The 13,030-nt window shown below is 37.0% G+C and overlaps 1 protein-coding gene across 1 annotated transcript; it reads left to right on the forward strand.

The window, feature by feature from the left end:
- Positions 1–1,192: 1,192 nt before the first annotated feature.
- LOC148848015 (BON1-associated protein 2-like) lies at positions 1,193–1,714 on the forward strand. The gene has a single exon (XM_088951300.1). The coding sequence runs from the start codon at positions 1,193–1,195 to the stop codon at positions 1,712–1,714; it is 522 nt and encodes a 173-aa protein (XP_088807426.1).
- The last annotated feature ends 11,316 nt before the right edge of the window (positions 1,715–13,030 follow it).

Here is a 13,030-nt window from a genome sequence, read left to right on the forward strand (position 1 = left end):
AATTTGTCACGCGTTCCGTATCTAAATCAATTTATCAATAATCACCTTCTAAGTTTCCGACCGGATTTTATATTCATTGTGCAATGTTTGTTTTCACCTTTTCATTATATATTTATATTATAGTGGAAATCCGTGTTTCTATTAAAAAAAAAAAAGAGAGAAAAATAAATCCGTGTGAAAATATGTGGAAAGGAGGATCAACTAATTAATGGATACAGTATAATTTTAAGTACATTCTTTAGCAAACACGGATTTATTTACAATAGTTTTTCTTTAAAAAATAGAAAAATAACATTAAAACTTCAATAGTTTTTCCAAAAAAATCATATAAAAATTCTATCTCAAAAAATAAAAATATTTTTAGTAAGTTCCTTACTATAATATTAAAAATATAGAAAAAATTAAAAAGAACAAGAATTAGGTTATTAGAAAATAATTAACAAGAACAAGAATTAGGTTATTAGAAAATAATTAAAAAGAATATTTCTAACTAATTAACTAATATTTGAAAGAATATTAAAAATATTGGAAACAATGAAATTTTGTGAGATTTAGGAGAGAAGCTTCAAGAGGTTTAAACACTAGAAGGTAAAATAAAAACATAAAAAAGAAACGACTCTAATAAAATAAAAAGTTCAAGTAGTAAAGGAAGGAGGTAAAACAATTAAATAAATGGAATGTTGGGAATTCAAAATAATATTTAGTGGGTAAATATATTAGATTTCCATTGCATATTCGTTACTCAAATCTCATGGTTCAATCAATCAATCATTTCAACAATATCCTTTTCCGCACGTTGGAAGTTTCTCTTGTAAACATCGATGGTTGACTGAGTCTCGTTTATATAAAAGTATTAAGGTCTACGTGGCAAGCATCCTCGATCATTCCTCTCCCTTTCGTCGAAGTCGAAGCCATCTTCTTTCTCGCCGTTTCCAACCAAAACTGCCAACCAAAGCTTACCCCTCTTCTCCGTATAACACAACACAGAAACAGCGCCTCTCTTTCTCTCCCCTTTCTTCACACGTTCTCTTCTCCAACACTATTAATATATATATATATATATATATATATATATATATCAACTCTCAACACAATCTCATTCAAGATCCTAACTTGAGATCTCAACTGAAGAAGAAAGAAAACTCAGACTCCCCAAAAAGGGTTTCAAAATCTAGACTCAGGAGATTAATTAATGGAGAAGACATCTCTGGTTTCCTTAGAGATCAACGTGATCTCCGCCCAAGACTTGCGCCTCCATCACCGTTCTATCAAGAAGAACGCCTTCGTCGTCGTCCGGACGGGCTCCCAGAACTCGTGCTCCACCAGCGTGGACACACGGGGCGGGAGTTGCCCCTCCTGGAACGAGAAGCTCAGCCTCCCGTTGCCCAACTCCGCCAAGTTTATTACGGTCGAGGTGCAATGCAAGACTCATTCCAGAATCAGAATGGTAGGAACCGCCAACATTCCGGTCTCGGATTTCATCGGAGATTACACGCCCTCTTTCTACCAGCACTTTCTCAGCTATCGATTGAGAGAGCCCGACGGTGAACGTAACGGTATCGTCAATTTATCCATCAGGGCGGTGGTACCACAGCAATACAACCTTCGTCCCTCTCCGATGCCACCATTATTCGGAGCAGGACTACTTGAGGCCGCTGAGAAGAGGTCCGGTGGGATTGCTATCGGAATTCCGGTGGCCTATGGGCGGGTATAGAACATGATTGTTAGTTCTTTCATCTTTGGACGGAGTACGGTTCAGGCTGCTATGAAAACTGTACATATACCAAACTGCTAAAATTAGGAATTGGACAACCAAAATGGCCCAAACACCAGGATTCAATTGAACAAGGATCAATTTCTTTCTGTATACTACAATCCCCTTGAGTAATTATATCATTTATTCAGTTGCACTGGAAACTAATCAAAATTTATATAGAATTCATAAGCACCTAATTCAATAAGAAACTTGATATAATTGAATAAAATGCTGTGTAGAAAGTAGAAACTGAACTGCAGTAGTATTCTAATAAGCTATAGTGCTACTATGATAGCGCCGCATGATACATCGAAAAACTGAGAAATATTCAATAAAATTCACGTTGTTTTTTTTGTTTTTTTTTTTATCAATAACATCAATTTCATTAAATTAAGAGAATAGAGGGAAAGGAATACAAAGGGAGATAAAATAAATTAGCTCCCCAAAAATCAGAAAACTCGGGGAAAGCAAAGAAATTTAAAAACTAGCCCAGAAAACACCTCCCTATTCACTCCTTGCTTGGCCAACCCATCCGCAAATGAGTTGGTACTCCTCTTCACCTAGCTGTATTGAATCTCTATGACCCTACCCAACCATAAAAACTGTTTTTTCTCATTGTTAAAGTTCCACAAACCATTGTCCTCTGTCTTCAACCAATTAACCACCACCTTCGAGTCACTTTCCAGAATCAAACGGCTAATATTTAGATCTTTTGCTCTTCGAATTCCTTCAAGCGCTGCAAGAATATCAGCCCTAAGAGAGTCACCTTCTCCAATAGGGCCAGAGAATATAGTAACAATCCCTTCCTCATTCCTAAAGACTCTTCCAATCCCAGAGGGCCCTGGATTCCTTACACTGCTGCCATCAAAATTCAGCTTTAAAAAGCCCGAGGGGGGAGGGGACCAGAATGGACAAAGAGTCCTCTTGCATCTTGCAGTAAAAACAATCTCTTTCCAGTTTCTTAGCAAGTCATCCATAGGACAATATGAAAATAACTCCAAAGATTTTAGCCAGTGGACCGCTCTTATAAGGATTCGATCTAACAAATCTTCCAAAGTTTTTTCCTTGTCGGAAAATATGCGTGAGTTTCTTTCTTCCCACAAAGAACAACAAACCGCTGCCCTAATACACCTGCACATAGTCTTCCCTCCCTCTTAGGCAAGCTGAAAAAAGACAGAGAAAACAAACACTGGACAGTCTCCAAAGGATACCAAGGACACCCAAAACTGGGAAAACCCACTCCCAAACAGATTTAACAACCTTACAAGAGACCATGAGGTGGTAGCCAGATTCCCCATCAGCTTTACAAAGATCACATCTATTAGGAAGTAGACAATAGTTGGGTCTCTTTCTTTGGAGTAAGTTTAAGGTGTTGATTCTTTTCAGGAAAATTTCCCAACAAAAAAAAACCACCCGAAGAGGAATAGGTCTGCTCCAAATTTCCTTAACTGGAAAGGACAACCACAGGGGGGTAGGAGGCTGAGTTAAAGTTTCAAAGAAAGAAGCACAAGAAAATGTACCAGAGCTAGAAAGGGTCCAAAATCTGGTGTCTTCCTTAGTAGGGTTTAGGAAGACACCCTCAAGGGAGGCTAGCAGAGCTACTAGGCTATCCAAGTTCGTATCCCTAATTGCCCTACGCAGGCCAAGCTTCCAACCAAAGCCCGAAGTGGAAGCTGAAGGGACTAAGAAAGAAGAAATTGGTTCATTTTTCAAATCTAAAAGAGCAGACAAGGAAGGAGACTTGTCTTTCAGAGGAGAATCCCCGACTCAAAGATGTTCCCAGAAAAATATTTGGTTACCAGAGTTTAATCCATACCTAATCAAAGGGGAGAAAACTGGAAGCAGATTGTGGATGGATTTCCAAGGAGAAGCAGCTGAAGCCCTTGCCAAAATTCCAGGATCCCAGCCATTGTCTTCTAGCCCATGAATGTTAGCCACAATCTTAGTCCACAATTTATCCCTTTCCAAAGAGAACCTCCACAACCACTTCCCCAGAAGAGCCATATTCCTTTTCTTGAAATTACCAATCCCTAGACCTCCTAATGTTTTACACCTAGAGACCACCTCCCAACTCACCCTATGATCTCTTTTCTCCTCTCCAGGCTCCCATAGAAAGTTCCTTACTAATTTGTTCAAAAGATTTGAAACCTTTGAGGGGATCTTAAACACTAACAGAAAGTAAACAGGAAGGTTAGTTAGGGTAGATCTAATGAGAAAGACTCTTCCACCTAAAGAAAGATAACTCCTCTTCCAGGCCGCTAGCCTCTTCTCAAACCACTCCACTATCGGAGCCCAAAATCTGACACTCTTAGGATTATCTCCTAAAGGGAGGCCCAAGTAAGTCAGGGGCCAATCTATAATAGCACAACCTAGCTCATCTACAGATTCCCTTAGGTCTCTTTTGTTTACATTCACTCCCGCCACACAACTCTTGTCGAAGTTTACTTTGAGGTTAGATAACTTCTCAAAAAGTTGTATTGTCAACTTTAGATTCCGGATCCAACTGAGGTTCCCTCCTTCACAGAAAAGGATAGTATCATTTGCAAACTGCAAAAGAGTTAAGGGAACCTCCTCCCTCCCTACTCTCCACTCTCTTATCAGATTCCTCGAGTCTGCTCTATGGATCAATCGCCCAAATACATCAATAATAAGGGTGAAAAGAAAAGGGGAAAGAGGATCTCCTTGTCTTAGACCTTTCAACACCGGAAAGAAGTCAACCATAGTCCCGTTCACCAGGATAGAATAATGGCAAGTCCTAACACAACCCCAAATCCACTTGCACCACCTATCACCAAAACCAAAACTCCTCAACACCTCCATCAAGAATGACTAATCAACCAAGTTGAGAGTCTTCTCCACATCCAATTTGCAGACCACTCCCTTCTTCTTTGACTTTCTAAAGCTCTCAAAGCTCTCATTTGCAATAAGGATTTGATTGGTGATCTGTCTTCCCTCCACAAAAGCACTTTGGTTGGGTGCAATAATAGAGGGGAGCACCTTCTTTATCCTGAGAGACAGCACCTTAGCAATGATTTTGTACAAGTTAGTCATCAGACTAATAGGTCTAAAATCTTTTGGTTGGGAGGCATATTTCTTCTTTGGGACTAAGGCAATGAAAGTTGAGTTCAATCATGGATTTACTACACCCCTCTTATGGAACTCCTCAAAGACCGAAGCAAGATCATTCTCCAAGATATCCCAGCAATCCTGGTAAAAGGCCATTGTGAACCCATCTGGACCCGAAGCTTTTGTCCTATCCATAGAGAAAACCACTTCCTTTACCTCCTCCATATCGAATATTTTTTCTAACCACTCTTTCTTCTCTGCACTTAGAGTCGGCCAATCCAAACCCTCCAACAACACTCTCTCATTCATAGGCCTTCTAAAAATAGATTTGAAGTGATTTACTAGGGCCTCTGCAATTTCAGCCGGGTGAGGCAAAACTGCTCCATCAACTTCCAAGTTAGAGATGTAATTCTTCTTTCTCCTTCCATTTGCCACTGAATGTAAAAACCTTGTATTTATGTCTCCCTCCCTTAGCCACTTACACCTAGATTTTTACCTCCAACTGATTTCCTCCTTGATCAGGATGTCCTCCAACTTCCTCCTTAAAACCCATCTCAACTTCCTTTCTTCCTCTCCAAAGGGGCCTCTCTCTTCCTTCAGGTCCAAATCCTCAATTTGCTCCACCAGAACTTGCTTTGTCTCTTCTAATCTTCCAAATTCCAGCCTATTCCACTCCTTTAATTGAGATTTTAGGTATTGGAGTTTCTTGTGGAACCTCATTTCCTCCCAATCAACTACCGGATTTGCTTGCTCCCACCACTCTCTGATTTTCTCAATGAAACCCGGATGAGACAACCACATATTTTCAAACTTGAAAGGTGTAGGCCCTATTACTCTTAATTCCTCCTTGACCAAAACTATTGGCCAGTGGTCTGAAGTGAGTCTAGGGAGAGCCCTAGAAGTAATGTTGCCCCAATGATCCTCCCAATTTGTTGAGAACAAAAATTTGTCCAACTTAGAGCAAATTGGCTGGGATTGAAGGTTGAACCAAGTGAAGTTATTATTTAGGAAAGGAAGTTCTTTGAGATTAAAAGAGTCCACAAATTTGTTGAACTTCCTCATACTTGTCACTCTCTGTCTGGGGTTGTTGGTTCCTTCATAAATCTCACTACATTAAAGTCCCCACCCACACACCAGGGTCCATCACAAAGGCCTCTATTGTCACTCAATTCTTCCCATAATTTCTCCCTTTGCCTATAGTCATTGGGGCCATACACATTTGTTAGTACCCAATCATACCCATCGACCACCTGTTTGAACTTCAGGAAGACAGAGTGATCTCCAATTAGCTCCTCCACACCTAAGAGAATCTCTTCTTTCCATAGGGTCACAATCCCTCCCGAGGAACCCCACGAAGGAGCAGCCACCCACTTAATACGTCTAGAACTCCACACACTCATTTCTCAGCTGCAATCAAAATCCATGCTTTTGGACTCCTGAAGCATAACCACATCTGGATTGAACTTCTTAATTACCTCTTTGATTGTTGCTCTCTTCCTAAAGCTATTCAACCCCCTCACATTCCAACTTAGGATTCTCATTGAAAACTAAAGGCTTTAACCCTAAGTCCTCCAAGAACTATTTAGACCATTTTCTTCTAATCCCTTTCACTTCGAACTTCTTGTCCCCCTTAATATCTTTTTTTAATCTCTCCACTTCACTCAGCCTTCTAAATTTCATCTTGCTGTCCTCTTTATTTTGCATGTAGGCTTTTAGGTCATTCGGGTTCTTCAGCTTACACCCCAACTTTTTCACAAACTCTGCAACTGACTCTTCCCAAAAGTTTGCTCTTTTCCTAAAGAAACACTTTCCTCACTCCTAGGAAGCTTCTTGTTCCTTCTCACTTTACCTCCAACCACAACCCTGTCTGTCCCCTCCAGGCTCCCTCTCTGCAAATCCTTCATTTCCACTTCACCCGAGATGCTTTCTAAGATTTCTCTAATTAATGTCTCTCTGCGAGATTCCTCACCCACTTCCCCCCTCCCCTTGTAGACTCATTGTGGCTTTCAGACCAACGGCTTCCGACTCATGGTTGGGAAGAGAATTTGGAACAAGAGAAACAGAGCGCTCATTAATATCCAAAACTGGTTGGGAAGAGAATCCTTATTAATTTGTTCAAAAGATTTGAAACCTTTGAGGGGATCTTAAACACTAACAGAAAGTAAACGGGAATGTTAGTTAGGGTAGATCTAATGAGAAAGACTCTTCCACCTAAAGAAAGATAACTCCTCTTCCAGGCCGCTAGCCTCTTCTCAAACCTCTCCACTACCGGAGCCCAAAATCTAACACTCTTAGGATTATCTCCTAAAGGGAGGCCCAAGTAAGTCAGGGGCCAATCTATAATAGCACAACCTAGCTCATCTACAGATTCCCTTAGGTCTCTTTTGTTCACATTCACTCCCGCCACACAATTCTTGTCGAAGTTTACCAAAACTTCAGGGTAAAGCTTTGGGCGGAGCACAGAACAAACCTTCGAGCCAAGGGCTTCTTCTACTCTACATTCAACCTCCAAGAGAAAAGCCTGAAGATTAGATGCGAAAGAAGCCCACCCTCTTTGCTTCAGACCTTCTAGAATACACATCACTTGCTTTTTGTTAAAACCAAAGAGTTTGGTGACCATAATGAACCACCCTTTTCCATTCCTTTTTAGCATAGTTTTGAACCTCTTGTTCTCACAGGTCAACGAGTTTCTCCAACCTTCTTCTCGAAAGGAATTTACAGCTCCATCTACAAAACCTTTCAGCCACACACAGGCCTCCTCTGGTAGGAGAATCAATGCCCTACTCCTTTCTTTGATTTTCAATAGAGCCTTCCCCTTTGTCATTCCCTGCTCAAAGAGGAAAGATTTTTTTTCAATGGACAAATCCAGTCTCCATTTCCCCACCAGCTTGAACTTCCTCTCCTCTCCCATAGCTGAACTAGTAGTACTTCAATGGACTCCTATGGAGCTTACAGATTACAGTCCACAGAACTTCCTATAAAATTCACGTTGTTTATATATAAATTAATTATAAACTAGCTTATATGACCAAGGGGGATCAACTATCAAGTTCCTTGGACAAAAGAATGGAAGGGAAAACAAACACAGATCAAAATTGGAGATTGTAAGTCCATGGACTATGGGGAGACCTTCTCTCTAACTACATTCTACTGGCGAATGGAGTAATATCTATGTGATGAAGCTGTTGTCTCCTCAGATGAGAGGATGCATTAACAGAAGTGATACTTCCACATTCAAGAGCTAGCAAAAACTATGGGTGTTTATGTACTGAGCAACTTCCATTAACTGGTGGAAGCATCAGAACCCTTGGATTGAAATTTGTCAATTGGGTTTTGGGATGAGAGAGAGAGAGAGAGAGAGAGAGAGGATTAATATTTCCCAAGTAGCTTTGCGGACCGCAATGCTGCAACTGGGTGGGCTTCAGATTCGAAAGCACATCTGCTGCGACTGTGGTCACAGCAATCCTTTGTGATCACCCCATGAGCTTGGATTTGCTGCTCACACTGCTATGTAGCCAATCACAAATGAACACTCCATTATTTAATATATTGGTATGTAGCCAATCACAGCAATCCCGATCGAGTAGTATTTCAATGGGGTCACAAGGGAATAAGTAGTTGGTCACCACAATCCACATGGATTGAATAAAACTGGGTATGTTTAGATTCAAAATTGTTTTTATTAGCATTCTGCTTTGAATTGCATCCCATACATCAGATTTGGTATGAATTCGGAATGCAATTAGATATTAAATAAAAATAATCTACATAGGACTTTGTATTGTATGTGATGAACAAAATGAATTATAAAACTTGAATCTGACCGTTTTAGTAAACATACTAGATTCAAAACACTTTTAATGAATAGAGTATAAATTTAAGCGCAAGCATGTAGTGTTACATCGATCAATTTGAATTGGATAGTAATGGACTCAATTCAATTATTAGAGGATCAAGTTGGATCACCCATTGGGCACCACAACCCACATATATTACTGCAAATGGATTTAAGAAAATTGCATGTTCTTATATTCAATTTTGATGTCAGAATAATACGTATTGACTGATACGAACCAATACGTATCGATACTTTGAATCTTACTTTTTTTGGATTAGGTTAGATTGCAATAACCCATGCATACATCGATTACTAACGGATGTGAATGGTTGGTTGATGTATTAATCATAAACCCACGTCAAATAAAATCAAATATAACCCAACTCATTTAGTTGTCACCTCAACAATGCCTGATAAAACAGAAAATGAGGCTCAGTTTTGAAAGTATATAAATACGAATATGTATACTAGTGCAAATACAGGTTTAGTAATACAAAATACAAAGCTTTCCACGTACATATTTGTATTTACTATTTCCAAAACTAAGCCTGAAGCACAATACATCATCACTTATCAGTATTACCGGATTTTCTCTGTCAATGAACTTTTTGGATTTATTAAATGGTCTTAGACTGGACAAATCATCACGAAATGATGATTTTCTCTAGAGGTGTGATCATTATACAGTTCAAACTGTAAAACCAAACCAAAAATTTGATTCGGTTTGTAATAAAAAATAGTTTGATTCGGTTTCAAAGTTTTGAAATATGGTTTACAGTTTCAGTTTGATTTATTAAATAATAATAATAGTATTTATTTTATAAAATGATAATAAAGATTAAAGACTAAAGACTTCTAATTTTAATTTTGACTTGTAATTAATATTTGGTTTTTAGTTAATTAATTTTTTTTTTTATCTATGTCACTCCAAAGTCTTCAAACCGTATTAGAAACTGCACCAAATCCTAATAAAATATACAGTTTGGTTTCTATGCCAACACGGTTTGGTTTGTTGTAAGAATTTTTCAAAACGTAATTTACTAGTTTCGTCTGATATAATCTCTAAACCGCATCAAACTAGACCATAAACACCCCTAATTTTTTCACCAATAGAATTGGGATTTTCTCCCACAAAGCATAACCTCACACCGATCTCAAAACCTTATCCCTATGTGTATTGGGAACATCTCCCTATGAATAACAATACAAAGTACATGGGATGTTCCCGATGTATGACTGGGAGGCAATGTGAAGAGCGCTATATGACGAGTAGATTCAAACTCTACTATTTGATACAATCCAGATTTCCCACCCACAACTCCCACACTCTATTGGTCTTGATTTTCAGCCACACATCACCATCTTATATTATGAGATGTGCGGCTGCAGTGTATCGTGGGTAGGGGGCACTGGTAAAAAAAGTGAGTAAGAAATCTTGGTTCTATTTGATAAGAGTTGGAAAAGAAAAAAAAAAGGAAAAAAGAAAATAATATCGATCAACGTTTTCAACCCACCATTGACCCGATCAGTCAAACCGTTTGAACTATCACCTGACCAAGAACCGTTTGACCCAACTGGTTCAACCATTGACCCATTAGACCTGATACCGGGTCCCGGGTTGCACAATCAATGTATGCAAACTTTCGGAGGCCATAACTTTGCACTTCGCTATTTTTACAAAAAAAAAAAACCCTTTTATGGCCTAAAATTGCAAATTTTAACATTTTTTATAAATAAAAAATAAAAAATTGAGTTAAAAAATATAAATTAAACATAAAAATATATATAACATATCTAAAACATATATATATATATATATATATATATATATATATATGTTAATACAATAGGGCAGCTCTCTCCGTGCAAGAAATGGAATCTACTTGTGCGAGTAGATTCCCACGTGAGAGCAACCCTATAATTAATTACAGTAATTAATAGATCTACTGATTATTACAATAATTAATTACTATAATTTAATTAATGGAATCTACTTATCATTACAATAATTAATTGCTATAATTTAATAATTACTGATTATTATAGTAATTTAATAAATATATAATTAGTGATTATAATTAATAAATACTGTTATTATAAATATTGTTATTAATAAACTTAGTAATTATTGTTATATTAAAAACATATAAAAATGTTATTAAAAGTATTGTTATTGATTATTTAATAAAATATTATAATTACTAACTATTATTGATAAATACTGTTAATTTAATTTAATTTTGGTAATTATTAATTTAATGAATATTTATTGTTATATTAAAAATAACTAAATAATATTATTAAAACTATCATTAATGTTTATTTAATTAAATACTATAATTACTTACTATTATTGATAATTGTTGCTTATAACGTTTTGACAACCGATGGTTCGATTGTCCGGTTCGAATGGATGGCTCGTTTTGACAACAAAAATTACAAGCAAAAAAATTATAAACCGTTCTGGCCATCGGTTTTCAGGTTGACGGTTTGATCATTCGGTTCAAATGGACGATCTGTTTTGACAACAAAAATTATAGGCAAAAAAATGAGTTTGTGAGGTCCATTAAGTAGTATCATACGTGTTATGCCATTCGAATGTGTGAATCATACGACCTGAAGATAGAACCGTTCTGGCCACCGGTTTTTGGGTTGACGATTCGACCATTCATTTTGAATGGATAGCCCGTTATGGAAACAAAAGATTACAAGTAAAAAATTATGGAACCATTTTGGCCACTGGTTTTCGGGTCGACGGTTCGATTGTCCAATTCGAACAGACAACCCATTATAAAAACAAAAATTATAAGCAAAAAATTGAGTGTGTGAGGTCCATTAAGTAGATACGTGTTATGTCATTCGAGCGTGTGACTCATACGACCCGAAAATGGAATTGTTCTAGCCACTGGTTTTCGGGTTGATGGTTCGACCGTTCGTTTTGAATGGACAGCCTGTTCTGACAACAAAAATAAAAAAATAAAAAATAGCCAAAAACCATTGAACGGGTCAACAGGTTAATGGTTTGACCACTCAGGTCAATGGGTCGTTGACCGATTCAACGGTTTTTTGTCAGGGACTGGGATTGGGGTAAAACAGAACTGCTTGCATAGACGGTTCCCAATTAAAAAAAAATTAAAAAAACGGACAACCCGTTCTAACAAAAAAAAGTACAGGCAAAAAATTGAGTGTGTGAGGTCCATTAAACAATACCATACATGTTATGCCATTCGAGCATGTGACTCATATGACCTGAAAACGGAATTGTTCTAGCCACCAGTTTTTGGGTCAATGGTTTGACTATTCAATTCAAATGGATGGCCCGTTCTGACAACAAAAATAAAAAAAAAAGACAAAAAAACATTGAATGGGTCAAATGTTCAACCGCCTAGGTCAATAGGTTATTGACCGATTCAACGATTTTTTGCCATGAACTGAGATTAGGAAAAAAATGAAGCTGATTGCTTGGATGATTTTCAATTAAAAAAAATAAAAAAATGACCAAAAACCATTAAACGGATAAACAGGTCAGACAAAATGTTGCTCAATTTACTTTTCCAAAGTAGAAACACTTAGTCAAAACATAAAGTGGAACCACTACATAACATGGATGTCCAAACTTGTTATATTACGAGGAAAACGATAAGGATGAAACTACTCCAATCCAAATATTGGCATGACTCATCTGTACGTAACTGCTGCTGCATATTCCCATGGCCCGGCGTAGACTGTAATGGATGCTTCATCTCCCTCTTAAATGGAGTTGGATCACCTTTTTCTGTTTTTTTTTCCTGTTTTTTATTTTTTGTTTATTTAATTGTATTTTTAGTCATTTATATATCGTTGATAATAAATGATTTTCATTTTTTATAATTACTTTTTATTTAATATGATGAATATATGATATTCGTGTCATATTTATATTTTATATAAAATTTTTGTTATTTTTTATTTTTTCTATAACTTTATCTGTTTTTATATTTAATTTATGGCATCACAGGTTGATTCATTTGACTAAAATGATTGAATAACCCGGATGAAAATTTATTGGATTCGATTATAATTAAAAAAATATATGATATCCAAAAAAACAACTGACCAATAAATTAGAATCATAAGAGGTTCTGTTTCCATACCAGCTTTGAAAATATTGGTTTCAACTTTCAAGTATAAGTGTTTAATTACAAGATCGGCAGGGGTTTTCTTTGAAAATATTGGTTTCAACTTTCAATCCATTGGAATCAGAGGAGGAAATAATTTAGAAATGACGAAAGGTATTTGGACTTAAAAATAATTTTGATTTTCTTTAATTTATATTGGAACATTTGCACATGGGTTTCCCTGTCGTAACATCTAATAATCTATTGTTGTAT

Source organism: Nelumbo lutea, chromosome 6 (genome assembly GCF_056320005.1).
Source record: "Nelumbo lutea isolate HS-2025 chromosome 6, American lotus-T2T, whole genome shotgun sequence".
NCBI lineage: Eukaryota > Viridiplantae > Streptophyta > Magnoliopsida > Proteales > Nelumbonaceae > Nelumbo > Nelumbo lutea.

What these genes read in the sequence shown, in the direction of transcription:
- LOC148848015 (XM_088951300.1), top strand. Translation starts at nt 1,193, where the DNA reads ATGGAGAAGACATCTCTGGTTTCCTTAGAGATCAACGTGATCTCCGCC.